The sequence below is a fragment of the Mobula hypostoma genome, chromosome 23, assembly GCF_963921235.1.
Source record: "Mobula hypostoma chromosome 23, sMobHyp1.1, whole genome shotgun sequence".
NCBI lineage: Eukaryota > Metazoa > Chordata > Chondrichthyes > Myliobatiformes > Myliobatidae > Mobula > Mobula hypostoma.
The window spans coordinates 19907977-19928741 of NC_086119.1; the positions used below are offsets into that span (position 1 = coordinate 19907977).

Consider the following 20765-nt stretch of genomic DNA (forward strand, 5'->3'; position numbering starts at 1 on the left):
TGAAAATTGGTCTATCTTGGAGTTGCTTTCAATATCAACTTTATGTAGCTCAAATGAATACTTACTCTCATTTAATTTGTTGCAACTAATGATGTTGCAACTAAATTGGCCCATACGATAGAAAGTATTTCTCAGTAGAGTAAATTATTTGGCAATAGCTTGGTGATATGCAATGCTGATATAGATATATAAAGTGTTAGATGCAGTAGTGGAGAAATGCTCACCACCGTTCAAAGCCCAAAGTAAATTTTATTATCAAAGTATATATACGTCACCACATATAACCCTGACATTCATTTTCCTGTGGGCGTACTCAGCAAATCTATAGAAAAACAACTACACACATCCCACCTCTCCCGGAACTTCCGGGAGTCTCCCACTATTAATAGTGGCTCCCTGATGCCCACAAATTATATACAATATCACGGAAATCAATTTTTTTGAGAGCGAGCGAGAGAAAAGCAAGCGAGAGCATGCGAGTGAGAGCGAAGGCAAGCGAGAGAGGGAGAGAGAGCGAGAGAAAAAGCAAGCAAGAGCACACCAGCGACCACGAGAGAGTGAGAGCGCGCCATTGCAGAGTGTTCCAAAAAAAATAAGATGTACGTCACCCCAGACTACACTAAAGTGCACCCCTGCCTAATAGGGGTCAAAATAATGACAGTGTTGCTCGCTGCACTGTTTGTAACAATGACTTTTCTATTGCCCATGGGTAACTGAAGGAAGAGTTAGTCCTGACGAAGGGTCTCGGCCTGAAACGTCGACTGCGCCTCTTCCTATAGATGCTGCCTGGCCTGCTGCGTTCACCAGCAACTTTGATGTGTGTTGCTTGAATTTCCAGCATCTGCAGAATTCCTGTTGTTATTTAACCTAGCTGGCCAGCTGCTAAGGAGCTACTCTATTGCAGACATCCCACCTCTTCCGGAAGTCTCCCGCAAATTGATGGTGCTACCTCCCTGAAATGAGTTTTTGCAGGGTGGGATGTCTGCAACTATAACATGATCAATGAAAGATCAACCGGAGTGCAGAAGACAACAAACTGTGCAAATGCAAATATAAATAAATAGCAATAGATAATGCAAATATGAGATAATGAGATAAAGAGCTCTTAAAGTGAGATCACTGGTCATTGGAGACATCTCAATGATGGGGCAAGTGAGTGCAGTTATCCCTTTTTATTCAAGAGCTGGATGGTTGAGGGGTAGTAACTGTTGTTGAACCCGGTGCTGTGAGTCCTGAGGCCAATGCCTGTTTTAAAAAGTTATCTTGTTTTAGACATAAATTCAAAACCAGTCAGCTCTGTGAGGTGTCATCATCAAATGATATAGAAACGGGCTCTTTTGGCTCTCCTCTGGCTGTTAATAATTTTCCCTCAGGCCCCTCCAACACTCTCACTCCTCAGCTTAAACCTAGAATCATATATCATAGAAACATACAGCACAATAATGGTCTTTATAGCGCACCTTGCCCATGGCGACCATAATGGCTAGCTATGCTAATTCCATTCGCCTGTGTTAAGCAAATCCTTTCCTTTTCAAGAACGCGGTCAAATCTCTATTAAACATTGTAATTGGATCTGCCTCTACCATCTCCTGTGGCAGCTGTTGCGAAAAACATTCTGTCAGATGTCCTTTAAATTTCTCCCCTCTTACCTTAATCCTGAATTAAAAAACATGCTCTGATTAGCTATTTTATCTATGCCCCTCATGATTTTATATTCCTCAGTAAAGTTACCCCTCATTCCCCTACATTCTAATGAGTGTAAACCCAACTTATCCAATCTCTCCTCATAGCTACAGACTTCTATTCTGGGCAACATCCTGGTGAGCCTTTTCTGCACTTTCCCTACGGTTACCACATCCTTCCTGTAGCATGGCAACCAGTCTTAAACACATTATTCTAAGTCTAACTGATACAACTGCAATATAACATCCCAGCTCTGATACTCAATACATCAGCCTATGAAGACAACCATTCTAAATGCCTTCCTGATTATTCAGTCCACCTGCATCACCATTTTCTGGGAGCTTTGCCATGGAGAGCATTCTAACTGGATGCATCAGCGTCTGGTATGACTAGAAGTTTGTAACATGTGGCTTACCACAAGCATTGTTGCTAGGAGCTCTGTTGTTGGGTAATAAGCGCTTGAATTTGAATGCAAGCAATCTGATTAATAAGCTTGCTGATGACACAAAAACCACTTACTATAGACTTCTAGTCAGAAAAGTATCCATCCACCAATGTGTCCAATCACAAGTGTGTTTCGGATCCAGTGTATACTCAATGAAAACCTTGCTTCAATAAAATAAGAACGACTCATTAAGAATGTAGGCAATCTGATTAATAAATTTGCAGCTGACATAAAGTTGGTGAAGTCATAGATAATGAAGAAGGTTGCTAAGGACATAATGGGTTACAAAACAGTTGGAAGGTTTGATGGAGCATGGCGGGTGGGATTTCATCCAGACAAGTGTGAGGTAATGCACTTCGGAAAGTCAGATTCTGTTAGAACATGTCAAGTAAATGGCAAGGACCATGGCACTGTTGATGTAACAAGATACTTCAGCATGCAAGTTCATAAAATCAGAATCGGGTTTATCATTGCTGACATATGCTGTTGTTTTTCCAGCAGCAGCACGGTACAATGCATCAAAAACACTCTGAGTTAAAATAAGAAGTGTATTTTTAAAATAAGTAAAGCAAAAAGAGAACAAAATAGTGAGGTAATGTTTATGAGTTCATGGACCATTCAGAAATCTGACAGCGGAGAGGAAGAAGCAGGTCCTAAAATGTTGAGTGTGTGTCTTCACACTCATGTACCTCCTCCTTGATGGTAGTAATGAGAAGAAGGCATGTCCCAGGAGGCGTGGGTCCTTAATGATGGATGCGGCCTTTTTTGAGACATTGCCTTTTGAAGATCACCTCGATGGTGAGGAGGCTAGCGCCCATGATTGAGATGGCTGAGTTTAGAGCCCTCAGCTTTTTCTGATCCTGTGGATTGGGACCTCCACACCAGGTGGTGTTGCATCCAGTTAGAATGCTATCCATGATCTAGCTCCCTGAAAATGGTGATATAAAACTAGGAGAGACATAGATAAAATAGATAATCAGAGCACTTCCCCCCAGTATCTGCAGTTTTTCTCGTATTTTTCCCCGGGTCAGGGCACAGGTTTAAGGTGAGAGGAGAAAAATTTAAAGGACATCTGACAGGATGTTTTTCATATGCAGGCTGATGATCTAACACATTATATATCTCTATCGGCCGTGCACGTCTCCAAACTATTACCAAATAATTTACTCGACTGAGAAATACTTTCTATCATATGGCCCAATTTAGTTGCAACATCATCGGGTGCAACCGGTTAAATGAGAGTGAGTATTCATTTGAGCTACATGAAGTTGATAATGAAAGCAACTCCAAGATAGATCAATGTTCACATTTTAATGATAGATGCTTGAGCGACCCACAAGGAACCATATGCACCTATTTGGCTTTACTAGAGCTTTAGGAATAGTATCCTTGGTCAAACCAAATGCAATTTATTAAATTATGCAACTACAGCCACACCTTGACTTTTGTAACTTTTGATGGGTTCCTTACCCAATGTACACATGTGTAAGGAATAATGTATTCCTTACACAGTATTCCATCAGCTGGTTTGACCAAAAGGATAATATCCCTGCAAGCTTCTCCATCCTTGTCCCCTCCCCTACTCCATTTAAATCATGTTTTGTGAGTTACAGCATTCTACTGGTTGGGCATACAAAATTAAGTGGCCAACTTTTCAACCATTCTCACCACCAGCAGGGATCTGTACACCAGTAACACATCATAAAATCAGGTCTGTGCATTGTACTTCAAGTACTTATTCTTCAACCTTAGAACACTGGGTTTTATAGGCTTGTTTGTATATCATAATTATGGAAAAGAGTTTAGTTTTATGCCACATATCTTTCCAGTACACCAACATAACATTTAGCACAATAATCAGTGCCATTATTTCTTCTGTGTTTACTGCCCTCCCGGATAATTTCAAAATGTCTTATGACCAAAGAATAATTAGTATGGCAGCTGGCCAAAGAAGAAGCAGATTAGTTAAATATTGAACTTTTTGAAGAAATTCCAAAGTTTACATTTTGGGAAACAATATTATTAGTTACATTTACCTATGTAGCTAATCTGCTATATGAAACCCATCTCCAAACTATCAAAGTATATTTATAGAGTCACAAATTGCAGAACAGGCTCTTCGACCCAACTCATCCATGCTAAGGTTTTTTTTAATTTTCGTTCATGGGCTTCACTACATTTAATTTCTGCTCATTACTATTTCTGAACTGTGGAATTTGCTGGGCCACCATTTTGTTTGTTAGTGTGTTTGAGACTGACAGAAATGAAAAACTTCCTACCCTGAAGGATTTGAATCAATCAGACATGCTTTATAACAAACATGACTAATACTAGATCATTATCTTGATCTATTTCACTAAGTTCTTTAAATTTCACATTAAATTCTAACTTTGGATCGATTTTTCAAATTCTCTGAATATATATATTTGTCCACTGCCCATGTTGCTGCATCCATTCAGTAAAATATACATCTGCAAAGACAAACATCTTCACTTTCGAACAGTTGGATAAAGACTAAGTAATAGTCTATGTCATATTCTCCTCAGTTAGTGAAACCTTATACGATTCTAAGCTTACTTGAATATGAGGTTTGCTTTTTTTTAATGCACTCGATGAAAATTAAATAAGAATTCCTGGTACGCCAAGATACTTCAGTATGATTGAAGATCATCACAAGGAAGGCAGAGAATCTGAACAAACTAGTCATCTCCAGGCTGGAGGGGTGTAATTAGTGTGGTGCCCAAAAGATCAGTTTCTGACCTTCATTATTTACTATGTATATTTCTGACTTGCACAAAGATATCCAAACATGCTGATGAGATAAAAATAGGTGGAAGGGCCTGTTGCAATGAGAGTATTTGGACTCTGCAATGACATAGGGATAGGTTGAGTGAATGAGTGTCAAACTAGCAAAGGAAGCTGAATGGTAGAAACTATAAGATGCTCATAGTTTCTGTGAGCACTCCAGTTACAGGAATCTAAACATAGAAACATAGAAAATAGGTGCAGGGGTAGGCCATTCAGCCCTTCGAGCCTGCACCACCATTCAATATGATCATGGCTGATCATCCAACTCAGAACCTTGTACCTGCCTTCTCTCCATACCCCTGATCCCTTTAGCCACAAGGGCCATATCTAACTCCCTCTTAAATATAGCCAATGAACTGGCCTCAACTGTTTCCTGTGGCAGAGAATTCCACAGATTCACCACTCTCTGTGTGAAGAAGTTTTTCCTCATCTCGGTCCTAAAAGGCTTCCCCTTTATCCTCAAACTGTGACTGCTCGTTCTGGACTTCCCCAACATCGGGAACAATCTTCCTGCATCTAGCCTGTCCAATCCCTTTAGAATTTAGAATAAAGGCAGACTAGTATCTAAACAGGAAAAAAATTATAGATCAGTGAAGTTTAGAAGGAAATAGATGTTCTTATTCATGAATCACAAAAAGCTGGCAAGAAATTGGGGAGGCAAATAGCATATTGGCCTTCATTGCAGGAGTGCTGGGTTTAGGAGTAGGGATGTACAGCATCAATTACAATTGTGCAGGGCACTGGTGAGGTTACACCAGGGGGACTGTGCACAGCTTTAGTCCTTGTTTTTATGAAAAGGTATGTTGGCATTAGAGGCTATCCAAAAGAGATTCATTAGGCCAATTCCTGGGGAAGAGAGATTTGCCCGGAAAAAAAAGATCTTTATTCTTTAAGAGTATGGGAGAATGAGGAGTGATCTTTTTGACACATGTGAGATCCTGAAGGACATGGTAGGATAGATGTCAAGATGTTGAGAAGGAGGAATCTGACTGCAGAGGGTAAAAGACATAGAAGAAAGGGCAGGCAGAGGAACACAGAGGGAGAATCTAAAATGAAGGGATTAGGAGATATGGAGACAGTCACGTAAAAGTGAGGTTCATAAGAACTTCTTCTCATACAGAATGGTAAATCTTTACAATTCTCTAATCTAGATTAATCCACATTATTTAGAAGGAAGTAGAAAGATGTGGGAAATGTGAGTTAAAGGGAACAAGCACAGAAGAGAAGTTCATATTTAATGACGAGATAGGTTTGGGGTCCAAGTGGCCTAATTATTTTCCATTATTATGTTCTTCACTCTTTTATCCTTCAACTTTTCTACAGATGTTTTAAATTCACTGGAAAGTAGCCCAAGCTATATTTGGTCCATTTTCTCAGTGGTGTGTTACAATTAATGCACGAATGAAGAGTCAATCAGAAAACATTTGAAATAATACAAGTAAGGTCTCCGCCAATCTGTTAATGATACACTTAAAGAAAATCAAATCAAACCTGCAAATTTGACTACATCAGCTGTGCTATACAGCTACTTTGGTATTTCTGGTTCTGTTTAACTTAGGTAAATAACGTAGGATACCATACCTAGTGTTCCCAGAAATTCTTGGAACAGCTCCCGTCTGTAATAAGAATCCATATACCTGAGCTCATAAAAAAGGTTTTCATATATACATACACATACACACACATACATTTAACTATTAGATCAACTACCACACCTGCCCCTTACACCTCCTCCCTCACTACCATTCGGGGGCCCAAACAGTTCTTCCAGGTGAGGTGACACTTCACCTTTGAGTCTGTTGGGGTCATCTACTGTATCCAGTGTTGCCTCCTGTATATTGGAGAGAACTGACAGATTGGGAGACCACTGCACTGAGCACCTATGCTCCGTCTGCCAGAATAAACAGGATCTCCCAGTGGCCACTCATTTCAATTCTACTTCCCAATCGCATTCCGACATGTCAGTCTATGGCCTCCTCTCCTGCTGCGATGAGGCCACACTCAGGTTAGAAGAGCAACACCTTATATTCTGAAACAAAAACAACAGGAATTCTGCAGATGCTGGAAATTCAAGCAACATACATCAAAGTTGCTGGTGAACGCAGCAGGCCAAGCAGCATCTATAGGAAGAGGTGCAGTCGACGTTTCAGGCCGAGACCCTTCGTCAGGACTAACTAACTACCTTATATTCTGGCTAGGTAGCCTCCAACCTGATGGCATGAACGTTGTTTTCCTGAACTTCTGGTAATTGCCCCCCATCCTTCACCATTCACCCATCCCTCTCTCACATTATCTCCTTACCTGCTCATCTTCTCCCTCTGTGCTCCTCCCCCGCCCTTTCTTCCATGGTCTTCTACCCTCTCCCATCAGATTCCACCTTCTCCATCTCTCCATCTCATTCACCGATCAACTCTATTTCACCCTCTTCCCTCTCTCACTTTCACCTATCATCTACTATCTACTTTTTACTCTCCTCCCCCCACCTTCTCACACTGACTTCTCATCTTTTTTGCCAGACCTGATGAAGGGTCTCAGCCCGAAACCTTGACTGTACTCTTTTCCATAGATGCTGCCTGGCCTGCTGAGCTCCTCCAGCATTTCGTGTGTGTTGCTTGGATTTCCAGCATCTGCAGATTTTCTCAAGTTCTTTAAATATATGTCGGGAGTGATTTTCATATGATGTAATAACATTCAAAAACTTGCAAGTATTTACCATTTTTAACGTCACAGAACACATCACAGTGCTCTTCTGGAATGTAATCACGCAATATCTCAGCCAGTCACAATTGACCAAAAGTTTGGTTAGAGTTATGTCTCAGCAAGCAGCATAAAAAAATGAGATAGTACAGAACGATTATAGCTCAAGTAACCAAAGGCAAGGCTGCAAACGATAAACAACCATAACCAGGCCAATACAAGAGAAGAGAATCAGATGAATTGGGCAGATAGTGTGTCCCAATTGGATGTAGAGAGGGAAAATGACAATATTAACCTAACATTCATAAGAAATGTAACAAAAAAAAGCATTGAATATGAGAGGTCTGATATGAAAACAGAAAATCCTTGCAGCAAAATATTCTTTATTCAAATTGTGACATTTAATCAGAATTGATTCTACCTGTACAAGTACAGTAATTATTTTGCAAAGCCACACTGCCTTTTAAGTTTTTGTTTGTATTGCCAAAGTATGTCGTATGATACATACCATGCATCCTCAAAAACATACATAAATACTCTTAGTAACTCTTCCTTCAGTTAGTCCTGATGAAGGGTCTCGGCCTGAAACGTCGACTGTACCTCTTCCTAGAGATGCTGCCTGGCCTGCTGCGTTCACCAGCAACTTTGATGTGTGTTACATAGATACTAATGCATGTTTAATATTATTTTCCATTTTAATCCATGAGAAACTGACAAAACATGGACAATTATAGAACTATCAGCAGACATAAACATGACACATGCTTACTTCATTAAAACTATTTTCTGTTGCAGATACAACTGTGCACAAGCATCTGCATTGTATCTCTGATCTGAATGCCTCAATTATACTGAAATTTATCAGCAATCATGACCAGACAATCACATTTTGAAAGTCTTAAGTTCAATGCCATCACGTGTAGTCTTGATTGTATTTCCATTCAGAAACATTGTTCCTGTTGATTCTAGCATCCAATCATGCAATTAGTTGTGGAGTTTCTTTCCTTCTTGAGATGCTAAACATCCACTTGCTGATGATATTGGATTTCATATTACGTATCAGAGTTACTGTGATTTTTTTTCCCCTCAGTTGGCTGTTTTTTAAAATGTTTTCCTCTTCTTTTAAGATTTTTTTCTCCCTGCACAAGTGAAGAAAATGTACAGGATATCAATAACAGTTGTTAGCTTCAACATCGTCATGTAAAAGAATTTCTAACTCATACACTCGCTTTATGATTATCAGAAAAGGCCTGACTTTGCTCAGTAAAAGGAATCACAGTTCTATCTATTCAAATGTGTCAGCAATCAAATACATTCAATTTAAGTTTGCATCAACACGAATGCTTTGGCGGAAGGAATTTCAATGCAGGTTTCAGCATTTTACAAAATAAAATTAAGTTTTCGTTAGAAATGGCGATCAGTTTCAACTAATCGGATCAGTTAGAAGGCAGAGTGGAAGATTTTTCCTAACAATTGGATTAATTATAATGGAGGACTAGAGATAGTGAGAAGCATTCAATCAGCATAACTTCCATTCACTGGCACTTTATTGGATACACCTGCTCATTAATGCAAATATCTTATCAACCAATCACGTGGCAGCAACTCAATGCATAAAAGCATGCAGACTTGGTCCAGTGGCTCACTTGTTGATCAGACCAAACAACAGAATGAGGAAGAAATGTGATCTAAGTGATTTTGGCTGTGGGATCATTGTTGATGACAGAAAGGGTGGTTTGAAACTGCTGATCTCCTGGGATTTCATACATAATAGTCTCTGGAGTTTACAGGAAATGGTGATAAAAACAAAAATAAAATCAGCGAGTGGCAGTTCTGTTGGTGAAAATGCGTTGTTAATTCATGAAAGTAGTAAGAGGAGAATGGCCAGACTGGTTCAGGCTGATGGGACGGTGGCAGCAACTCAAATAACCATGTGTAACAGAAGTGGATGCAGAAAAGTATCTTTGAATACTCTATGTGTTGAACCTTGAAGCGGATAGGCTATAGCAGCAAAAGGCCACTAACATACTCAGTGGCAACTTCATTAGATACTCGAGCTACCTTATAAAGTGACCACTGCATGCAAATCTGTTACGTGCTCCACATATCCTTGAGGTAAAGAAGTTTCAAGATGAGTTACAAATTCTCAGGGTTGTGGATGATTTTTTAAATTTTATTTAGTTTTAGAAATCAATACATCTTGAATAGTAATAGTGATGCTCATTGTGTTAAATCCTAAGGCATACTGCATGAACAAACATCCAAGTATCTGTTGTTTCCTATTCTTTGGTGACTTTATCATATGTTTCTGGGTCAAACCTGACTTCCACTGTCTTTAGTATTATTTAAAACCTTTGTATCTTTACTATTTTAGTTTTGTTGAATTGCAGTATTTCATGAGGGTTAATGTCCATTCCTGTTAAGGGTTGAGTAAGGATTTTGTTCTTTGAAATGTTGATAACTATGGTTAACAGCATTTCAAACTCAAAGATCCAGGTGGCCATTCCATTACTTTACAAATTGAGCTGAGATTAAGATTAGATCAGCTATGACTTCTGGTATTTCAGGCATGCTTCTGATCCTTACTTGCATAGGGATTTACCTGTTCTGGATATAATTAGTCTGTTTAGGACTTAAATCTGGATCTGTAATAATTTCAGCTGTAACATAATTGTTTTTATACATGACTAATTGGATAGTCACTTCTATTCATCTTTATTCCTATTTCAAACCCACTTAGAGCTCATTGTTTTCCTCTGTCACTGTTTTAGGCCTCCCCCTCCCATGTCTCTTGCTTTCTAAAAACAAGTATATTTGTTGCCGTTGTATCTATCAAAGTGGATTCTTTCCCTTTCAACAGGATTTGTACAACTATTCATTTACAATAATTTGGGGTTCCTTTTGGTTTTTCATTCATGATGGAATGGCAGAGTATACTCAATAGGCTGAATGGCCTAATTCTGTTCCTATGTCTTGTAGGCTTTTAGAACAGTGCTCACTTTACATGCTTTGTATTGTCTGTTTAAATGTCTGCAATCTTTTCTATACCCAAGTGTAAACTTAACAAAAAGCCATCCTTTTATTTTGTTTTATTCCCATATTTCATCAAATTAGCCCTTTTTAAAAGTTGTTTTAGGCCTTGGATAGTTTGGAATGTCAGATCACAGTAACTTTATGCTTCAGTGGAGAGGCTCTCTACATCTGGATAATTAACAGGAACTGCAGATTCAAATGAGTATTGCCTCTTAATTTTCATTAAGATAATCACTTGTTTTCTTTGGTCTTCTGAGGTCGCAAACAATGTGTCAAGCATACAGCTTTATCTGCCAGCTCTCAATCTAAACCGCTTTAGTTTTCCCAATATGCTTTAGATTCAAAATTGCATTCCTGTTCCTCCATCCCCATGTAATCCAATTGCAGCAGTATGTTTTCAAAAAAAGGTTTGGCAGTCCAACCAAGAACAGTTGGCTTTGTAATATTCTACCTGGTATGGGATTTACTTCAGATTTTCTGTGACAAATCTGGCTGTGCTATTTTGATAAAATGCCCTTTTATTAACTCCACAATCTCTAGGAGATTGTTTTGTAATCTCTCAATTCAGAATTATTCCATAAATTTTTAGTTAAGATCAATACAGATGTGCAAAAACATAATGTAAACAGTCAAGGAAATTAGAGGCTCAAAATAAAACAAACTGAATTGTTATGACAGCTGCATTCAACTCGTGTTTCTTTAAAACACTTTATTTTTCAAATGTGAAGTGCAACTTCTGTTTGAAATAATTAGAATGTAATCACATGACTGGGTGATAGAACAACATGGTTCAGGTGAAAATAGAAAATATTTCAGAATCAGCTTTATCACCACCAGCATGTGACGTGAAGTTTGTTAACTTAGCAACAGCAGTTCAATGCAATACATAATACAGAAGAAAAACAAAATAATAATTAGATCAATTACAGTATAGGTATATTGAATAGATCAAAAATCATGCATAAAACAATGTAACTGTTACTATTTGAATATTGCTCTAATATTGAAGGTTCGAAAGAAATTGCCTTTTTAATGTCCTCCAAATGTTCCTTAGTATTTTATAGCCAAATAATTACAGCGCGGTCACACACGTTACATAAGCCGGCCAGTGGTGTAGAGGCATCCACACTGGACTTTGAGGTGAGCGGTCCCCGGTTTGAAACTGGCTGACTCCTTGCATTCTTCCATCGGTGCTGGGTTGAGTGGTAAGCTAGCAACTCGGCCTCGTGAAACAAACCAGACAAATGCTAAAGAAACAGCAAGGTTGCCACCCAATGCGGGGAGAGGAACTTACTTGCTACTTGCCTTATAAGCATCAGAATGACGAGTAAGATCAAAAATCTATTGCTACATTTTGCACATTGTATTTTTGTCTCATCCTGTATTAACACAATGTGGATCTATCAATTGAAATTGAGAGACTATCTTAGTTTTTAGCATTGAATTATTGTGTCACTGTCATGGTTCCAGTCTATTAAGCCATTAAACTTTCCTATGAAATCCTTGATTAACAAAATGTATTTTGATGTGACTGACTGTATGTATGTTAATTGTGCACCTTGGGGAAATGATTATAGGCAGTCTTTAATGTTCTCATCCATTATTTGACTTCTGTTGTGCAGTCACAACTAGAATGTTAAGTTTCCAGAAATATAAAAGATAGCTAAATCTTTGTCATATTCCCATTCAGGGCTGTTTGCATATTGTATGCTAGCTCTAATTTATGTACAAGTTTTAAAAGGTCAGTGATAGAGATCTTTATTTGAAATGTTGCTGTTCCATTGTGATCACTTGTGTGTCACTAAGCCAGCCAATAAATATTGAATGAACCAATATAAACCTAGTTGTCCTGGACTATTGTGAATGTTCTGAGAACCCCAAGGAAATTGAGTGCACGTTTGTTTGCACACTTTAGTTGGGTTACTCCTCCACTAAAATACTACCAGACAACATGGATACACTTCCATTGTGACCCACGATAATTCTGCATCCTTTGTGGTTGACCACAGTTCTCCAAATATAACCGGAAAATTCCAATTGAAGTATTCATTTCCCTGTCTCTCCCTCTCTAAATTCCTCCAACACGGCATTCCTCCAATTGTGGCCTCTTGAATTTTAATTACTTCCTTCATTTTACTGAGGAGAAAAACAGAGGGATTTCAGAACTTCCTTTTAAACACTGGAATACTTTTAACTGATTGTTACCTCGTTGAAGCTGAGGCAAGAGGTCCCATGTGCAGCATTTCTGCTGGCATTGAATGATGGGGGTTAGAGGGGAGATTCTTTCCACTTCCATGTTAAAAGTAATTTGTGAAATGGAGTTCCAAAATGTGCTTAAAACTTTATCCAATATTGTGAATAAATCATCAATGTTTCCTCTTTCAGTGTTGGCAGTTTTGGTCTGCTAATATAAAGCAAAAGACCATGCTATTAATATTCAGCATACCAGGCAGTATTTGCAGAAAAAAATTGTGTATAAGTTTTGAGTTGAAGATCCTTTCTCAGAACTGGTCAAATTGAGTTTTCAAAGACACAAGGTAGCCCTACACCCCTTGTCTTTTCATAACTGGTTTGTGGCTGTCCATATCGCATAGTTGTTCTCCCCCACATGCTGGTTTTGTAGGGTCATTGCTTAGAATTGTCAGAACTGGTTTGTTAATGATCTTTGCAACTGTTGACTGGTTAAGTGTTACATGAATGTATTCCTTTGATCAGAAGTTTGGGGGAGAATGAAATTAATTTTCAAATATATACTTAAATGTACTGAAATGTGCATTTGCAATCATAATGGAGGGAGGTCATTTTGGCCATAATTCTTACGGAAAACTAGAATTTTTTTGTTACAATTGCATTTCTTTTTAATGAGGCTTCATAATGCATCTAAGTATATGTATGTCAATTCCAAGCCATTTAACATCTCCAAATACTTTACTTTTAACATCTATTAACTTTATAGATGTTACTGAAATTCATTCATATTGTGTGCAGTCCTGATTCAATTAAATTTATGCAGATATTAAACTATTAACTGCATATTTTGGTAGACTTTGAATTACAGCCCAGAACACAACTTCTGTAGTATATGTAATGTTGAAGAGCAAATTAAATCATGCAGAAGTTATAGCTGAAAATCAAAAAATGCTGTAAATCTTTAAATTAAATAGCACAAAACATTATATTTGTTCATTTGTTGATTTTTTTAAAAATCCAATATTACTTGTTGGAAAAAGTATGTGAACCTTTGATTTCAGTAACTGGTGTGACACCCTTGCACAGCAATAACTTCAACCAAACACTTCCAGTAACCATTGATCAATCATGCACATCGGTTTGGAGGAATTTTAGGCCATTTGTTACAAAACTGCTTTTACTCTGGGATGTCGGTGGACTTCCTTGCATAAGCTACATGCTTCAGGTCTTTCCACAACACTTCCATAGGATTAAGGTCAGGATTTTGACTTGGCCATTCCAAAACATATTTTCTTTTTAAACCATTCTGTTGTTGATTTACTCTTGTCTTTTGGATCATTGTCTTGTTACATTATCCAACTTCTATTAAGCTTCAGGTGACGGACTGCTACTTTGACATTCTCCTGTATGCCTTAATACAATGTTGAATTTAGTGTTCCCTCAATGATTGCAAGCTGTCCAGTCCCTGATGGAGTAAAGCAGCCCCAAACCATGATACACACATCAAAGTTGCTGGTGAACGCAGCAGGCCAGGCAGCATCTCTAGGAAGAGGTGCAGTGCTGCCTGGCCTGCTGCGTTCACCAGCAACTTTGATGCATGTTGCTTGAATTCCTGTCGTTTGCGTTCCCAAACCATGATGCTCCTTCCATCATGCCTCACTGTTGGGACGAGATTTGGTGTTGGTGTGCAGTGTCAGTTTTCCTCCAAATATAGCAATATGCATTTCTGCCAAAAAGTTCAACTTTTGTCTCATCTATCCACATAACATTGTCCCAGAAGAGCTGTAGAACATCCAGGTGGTATTTTGCAAACTTGAGACATGCAGCAATGTTTTTTGGGAGAGCAGTGGCTTCCTCCGTGGTGCCCTTCCATGAACACCATTCTTGTTCAGTGTTTTTATGAACAGAGACTTTAGCAAGTTCTAGACATTTCTGCAAGTCTTTTGATGTTCCCCTTAAGTTCTTTTTCACCTCCTTCAGCATTGCACATTGTGCTCTTGGTGTGATCTTTGCAAGATGCCCACTCCTAAGGACAGTAGCAAAAATACTGAATTTCTTCCATTTGTAGATAATTTCACTTACTGTGGACTGATGAACACTTGGGTCTTTAAAAATGTTTCCATAGCCCTTTCTTCTTCCAAGGTCCTCTGAAAGTTGCTTTGAGGCATGGTGCACATAAACAGATCCTTCTCAAAGAGCTGGCTCTGTCAGCAACCTCATTGTCTCTTTTTTATTTAGGGCAGGCTCCTCCACACGCCACACCTCCAGTCTCATCTCATTGATTGAAACACCTGACTCCAAATAGTTTTTTCTAGAAGGCATTACCCTAGAGGTTCATATACTTATCCCAAGAAATACATGTAATATTGGATCTTTTTTCTCAAAAAAATAAATGAACAAGTATGTTTTGTGTTATTTATTTAATGCGGTTCTCTTTATATAGTTTATGACTTGCTTGAATATCTGATCATTTTGGTCATATTTAAGCAGAAATTGAGAAAATTCTACAATTCTGTAAATACAGGCAGAAAAATCAAGGTTACCTGAGGTTGTAGAATTCAATATGGACTCAAGAAGGAACAGCACCTCGGCTTCTCACTGTGCATGGTTGAAGGATCTTCGTCCCGAGGCGTTAACTCTGCTTCCCTTCCCACCAGATGCGACCTGACATAGTGCGCATTTTGCTTCGTGTGGCAGTGTGCGATACCCTGGTCAACAAAAAGGCTGGAAGAACTCAGCAGGTCAGGCGGCATCTGTGGAGGGGAATGAACAGTCGACGTTCCGGGCCTGGCCCCTTACCTAAGACTGTAAAGAATGGGGGGGGAATGCAGAACCTGGAATTAAAACGAGATGGGGGAGGAGTACCCCGCCCCGGATCAAAACTGCTTAAGGAAAAAGATTTTCTGATTGTAATGGGGGGGGGTGGAACTTCTGCTGTAAAATGGGGGCGGGGGTAGAGTTAGGGTGTTGAATCTGCCGTTCGGAGTGGAGCAATAGCGGGAGGGGCGGCGGCGGCGCCCACGTCGAAGTGTTGAATCAGCGGCCAGCAGGGCTGTGAGTAAACGCATGACGCAGGCGCAGTGTCAGCCGCCAACCCCCCTCCCTCCCCCCGTCGGCCCGCCGTCTCTTCGCCGCGTTCAATGGACGAAAAGTGCAGCCGCGAGCAGCTCTCAGCTCCCGCTCCTCTCGCCAATGGAGACGCCCAGCAGCAGCGAGGTGGCGGCGACCTAATCACCAAAGCGAGCGATGTCTCAGACGGTCAGAAAGCGAAGAAAAAGAAGAAAGCAGGTCGGCGATCTTTTATATACAAGTATAGGTGTAATTTTCTTTAAGCCCCCCCATCTCCCTGAGGGAAGGGGCTTGATGACCTTGGCTTCACCAGGCCTGGGGAAAGCGGGCCAGGATTTTTTCCCTCCACCAGCCATGTTTTTTTTAAATCTGTAACCGGCGCGGTTTGCCGGGTGGCTCGGAGCGGAGAGCGGGCGCCGGGCCGGCCGGCGTGGAGTAGCGGCTGGGCCCAGGCCCAGGCCCAGATGATGCCGGCTCACTGGAATGTTCTCTCGGCTATTTCCTGTCCGCCATGTTGCGGGAGCCCCGCTCGCTGGGTGCCAACACTCGGCCGCTGGCCTCCCGTCGCCTCTTTCTGCTCCCTTTCCAAAGCCCGATGAGGGGGGAAAGACACCAGCCCACTTGTTCTTACACAAATACTCGCTCCACTCGCGGATTTCTGTCAACTAACCGGCCCTTTCTCTCTCTTCCCCCCTCCCCCGTCTGTTTTTTTTTGCCCACACCGTTATCAAATTTGTTCTATAGAGCTGCTCTAACCCATAGAGAGTTTTACTTTCCCAACGTGTCTTGGTTTTCACCCACTTTCGATCCCTGTTTTCGATCAGAAAAGGTTTGTGTTTTCCAGCTTCACTTCAATTTTTTTTCTCGCCCTTCTCCCCCTCCCCATTCACCGCGGCACCGTGCCTCTCCCCTTTTAAAAAAAACCCGGATTACACAATATTGATTTAGATTACTTTTTGCAAAAAAAATAAGTTTGCTTTGGCCTTTTTTTTTGGTGGGGTTTCCAGTTTGGCAGGTGCAGTGTGTGGCACAGACTTCGGTCTGCAACGTGGGAAAGTCTCCGAGGGCGGGGAGGGTCTGGTCTTACTCGGGGATATCGAGCGCTTGTAAACTCGCTGAGCTATCAGATATTGCAATGGTGGGTTAAAATGCAGATTATTTCGTTGTTATGAAATATTCTTGAAAGCACATTTGTGGAGATGAACCGCCGTTTTAAAGGTCATACTAAGGCCTACTTAAACGCAGACGAAGAAGGCAGGAGAAAAGCGTCGAGCTCTCAAAATAGCCATTACTTGTTTTTGTAGCTCATAAATAGACAAGCAATTTGTTTTGGACGGTAGGGAATAATCTTTCCTGTTACCGACTATTTCGATTCTTTTTATCTAATCACATATGGCGGTGCTTTCAAATTTTCAGCGGAATAATTAGCTTCTAACAACAGGAAAACACTTTTGTGTCTTCCCATAACAAATTTGCCCACTTATTAATCTGAAATTTAATAAAATTCAAAAAGTGGGTATATAAGATAGTATGCTTATCCATTAATTTTATTGTGCTCTAAGCTATTAATAATTCTAGTCGCAGGCCTGTGTTGAAGTTGGGGAGCAGCACTGCAGTAACTGTATTAGTGTTGCTTAGTGATACAGATTGGTCCATTAATATTTGACTGGTCACTGTTTTACTTTCTGAAGGCAGGAAGAAATATCAAAACGTGTATTTTTTTGGTGATATCTTGTGAACTCTGACTCTAAAGCAATTTGCTTCTGATTAAGTACTCTGAATATTCAGTGCCATTTACTATAACATTTACATGGTTTTGCTTTGTTTATTATAGGGAACAAACAAATTCTGATGCTGAATCACAGGTACTTGCAGAGGGGCAGATTACTCTTCAATCTAGTTTGACTTTTTAACTTTGTTTTCACTTTTATAGAGCCGTACTGAAAATTTAGGATTCCAGTTTTCCTCCTCCAATTCTACTGTTACCACCTCTCAAAATCCTGCATCTGTCCTTGAAAACTTGTGTCCAGCCTCCATTGTCCTGTCAGACTGATGAACTTGTTTTAGACACTGAACTAGTAATCATCTTTTTCAATTTTCCTTAAAAGATCAGCCATGATTTGTGTCTTTTGTTGCTATAACAAAATAGCTATTAAACTATGTATATTTGTAATTGTGTGATCAGTAATTTTCACCAAGTAGTGTCTATGGTCAATGCCATCTTCTATGTCTCCATGTATTTGTCTAGCTGACTGGGACCACACAATTGGTGCTGTTTTTAGTGAACCCCAAGCATTAGATTCATCTCCCAGTCCATCGCTGATACCTTGGAGTCAACAGGGACCTGTTCTGCTTGTGCATTTTGCTGATTAGCCACAGCACCTCCGCTACCCACTCACCAGATTTCTTTGTCCAGTCAGCTAAATATTAGAAAGACCAGAGCCATTTGAAGACCTGGCTGCAAAGTTTGTGTGTCAGCCATTATTTTATTCTATTCCTTAAATCTAAACCTGAATCTTCAAAGTTTAATGCCACATTTAAGCTGTAGGCTATGTATGATGGCCATTTGTACCTTTGTACAAAAGTATCACTTGAGTCTTTTTCTGCTGGCACCTTCAACCGTTCCTGTGTTTCTTGACACTTTATTCCTAGACTACATTTAAAACTGTTCCTATCATAACTTACAACATAACCAATCACCCTGCTTGCTTATACATTTCCTCTCAGAGCAAGACCTTGATTGTTTTATCTTTTGTTTTCAAGTCCTTTCATGGTCTTGTTCTAATTTCCTCTACAACTTGTAGTTATTTGCATTCTTGTAGAGCTTGGTCAGCCCTGAGTTTAATTGTTCTACCCATGGGCAGCTGTGCCCTCAGCTGTAGAGTCCCCATAATGTGAAATTCTGTCCAAATTTTCCTTTGCAGTTTTACTTATTTACCCTACTATCCCAGTGCTTGTTTGTTTTCATGTCCTATAAATCTTACCTGTTGTGCTCCTAACATAGCAAGATGGATGTATCAAAGTACAATTCATGTGCTGTAATAAGCACTCCAACCAGTGAATAGAAGCTTTTCAAAAATGAAAAATGTCAGAAATATTCAGTATGCCAGAGAGCATCTGTGAAAAGAAAACCGACATTTCAGGTCACTTGTCCCTTGATGAGAATGACAGCTTTAGCCTTGTGCACGAATGTGTGCATTAGATTCTGTAATAGCATCTATAACTTGAACAAATTTACAAGCAATCTCATTTCAAGCTGTCAAGTATGCTATTTGATGGCTTAACCCTAATAGTATGTGTCAGTTGTATTTTGAGTTTTTCAAATAATTGCTAATGTAACTCGGAGGGGAAAAAACTTTTAATTTGATAGTGTAGCTCATTTTAAAGGGGATAGGTGGTGTCGAAAATGTTGGAACTAAATATATTCATGTTTGCTTCCTCTAATTCAAAAGTTGAATCCAAAGTAAAATAGTCAACCATGTTGGCATTTAAGCAATGCTTTTGGTAACTTATCCAGATACTAGTAAATGTAATTGCATTTCATTAAGAAATAGGAGTGTGAGTAGGCCACGTGGCCCCTTCAAGCCTGTTCTACCATTTGATGAGATCATGGTATTTCCTTTACCTGAATTCTGTTTTTTTTTCTGCCTAAACCACACATCTCTGGGGTGCCAAAAACAGTTCATCACATTCTGTGTGTGTGTATGTACACACACTACATTTGTAAAAGACTAGGATTTCTGGATAGATAATTAGTTCCGTGAAGAAATCCTTAAGTGACATCTGTCCTAAATGATTACTTTTCTTCTATCCATTCCAGGTTCTGAGACTGTAACTCCAGTTTGTGATTTTTTTTAAGCTAATGAAGCAATCAATGTCCACTCAGTTGCACTCCTTCAGAATGACTTTTTCTCTTATCTTACTGTTTTTTGTTCCAGCATTGCCCTTCTGTTTGAATTGCACAAACCTTTTTATTGTCTCTAATACATATCCTTGTATAAAAACACCATATATGTATTCCAGATGTGATTGTGTTTCAATCTTCTGTGCTTGTAGTAGGACTTGCTTTTGAACTTTTTGCAGAAGAGTTAGCATGCCATCTTTAACTTCGATGTTTACCAAACTTTGATTTGTGTGTTCAATTGCATGAAATTCCCTGAGTATTAACACTTCGGTCTCTATTTTAACTCTTCTACCTCAGGCTGCCATCAATATACTGGTATCTTGCACACTCATTGTCCTTGTTTTCCTTCATCCTTCTTTGCATCATCTACATGTTTCTTCTATCTTTTATTTTCTCAATAAAGGAGATTGATTAACTACTTTGTGAAATTAGGTTGTCTTTATTACATGAATCAAATAGTCTGCAAAGTTAATTCTGATCATGTAGACAAACCAGAATTTTCCAAGAGCTATAGAGAAGTTTGACCTTTCAAAGGTTCATTTAATGTCAGAAATGTATACAATATACATCCTGAAATGCTTTTCCTTCACAACCATCCTATTATCCTTGTGTTGGAAAATGGGTGCATGTAGCTGCAATAAAAAGTGCCTCCTGTCAGTTTGGGGAAAATAGCTGTGTGCCTGATGTGTTTTTTAACAGCAAAATTCTGATGGTACTGCTTGGGGATAGTGTAAAGTTAATTAACTGCTATTATAAGTTGTACTTTAGAACAGTTTGTTAGACTGATCCAAACTTGGACAAGAGGCTTTGGCTTTTTAGTATAGCAGATCTGTCGAAACATTTTAAAATATTGTCAATCATACCTGTTATTGAGAACTGTATTAATCTAGTTATTTTGACAATTATTTAAAACCCTACCAGCTTTAACTGACAAAG

The 20765-nt window shown here is 39.3% G+C and overlaps 1 protein-coding gene across 1 annotated transcript in view; it reads left to right on the forward strand.

The window, feature by feature from the left end:
* The first annotated feature begins 15907 nt into the window (after positions 1-15907).
* The window catches only part of nufip2 (nuclear FMR1 interacting protein 2), a 32222-nt gene continuing 27364 nt past the window's right edge, over positions 15908-20765 (forward strand). The window contains 2 exon segments of the mRNA XM_063031851.1: positions 15908-15947; positions 15950-16144. Of these exon segments, the coding sequence (XP_062887921.1) occupies positions 15923-15947; positions 15950-16144 (220 nt within the window). The 5' untranslated portion in view covers positions 15908-15922.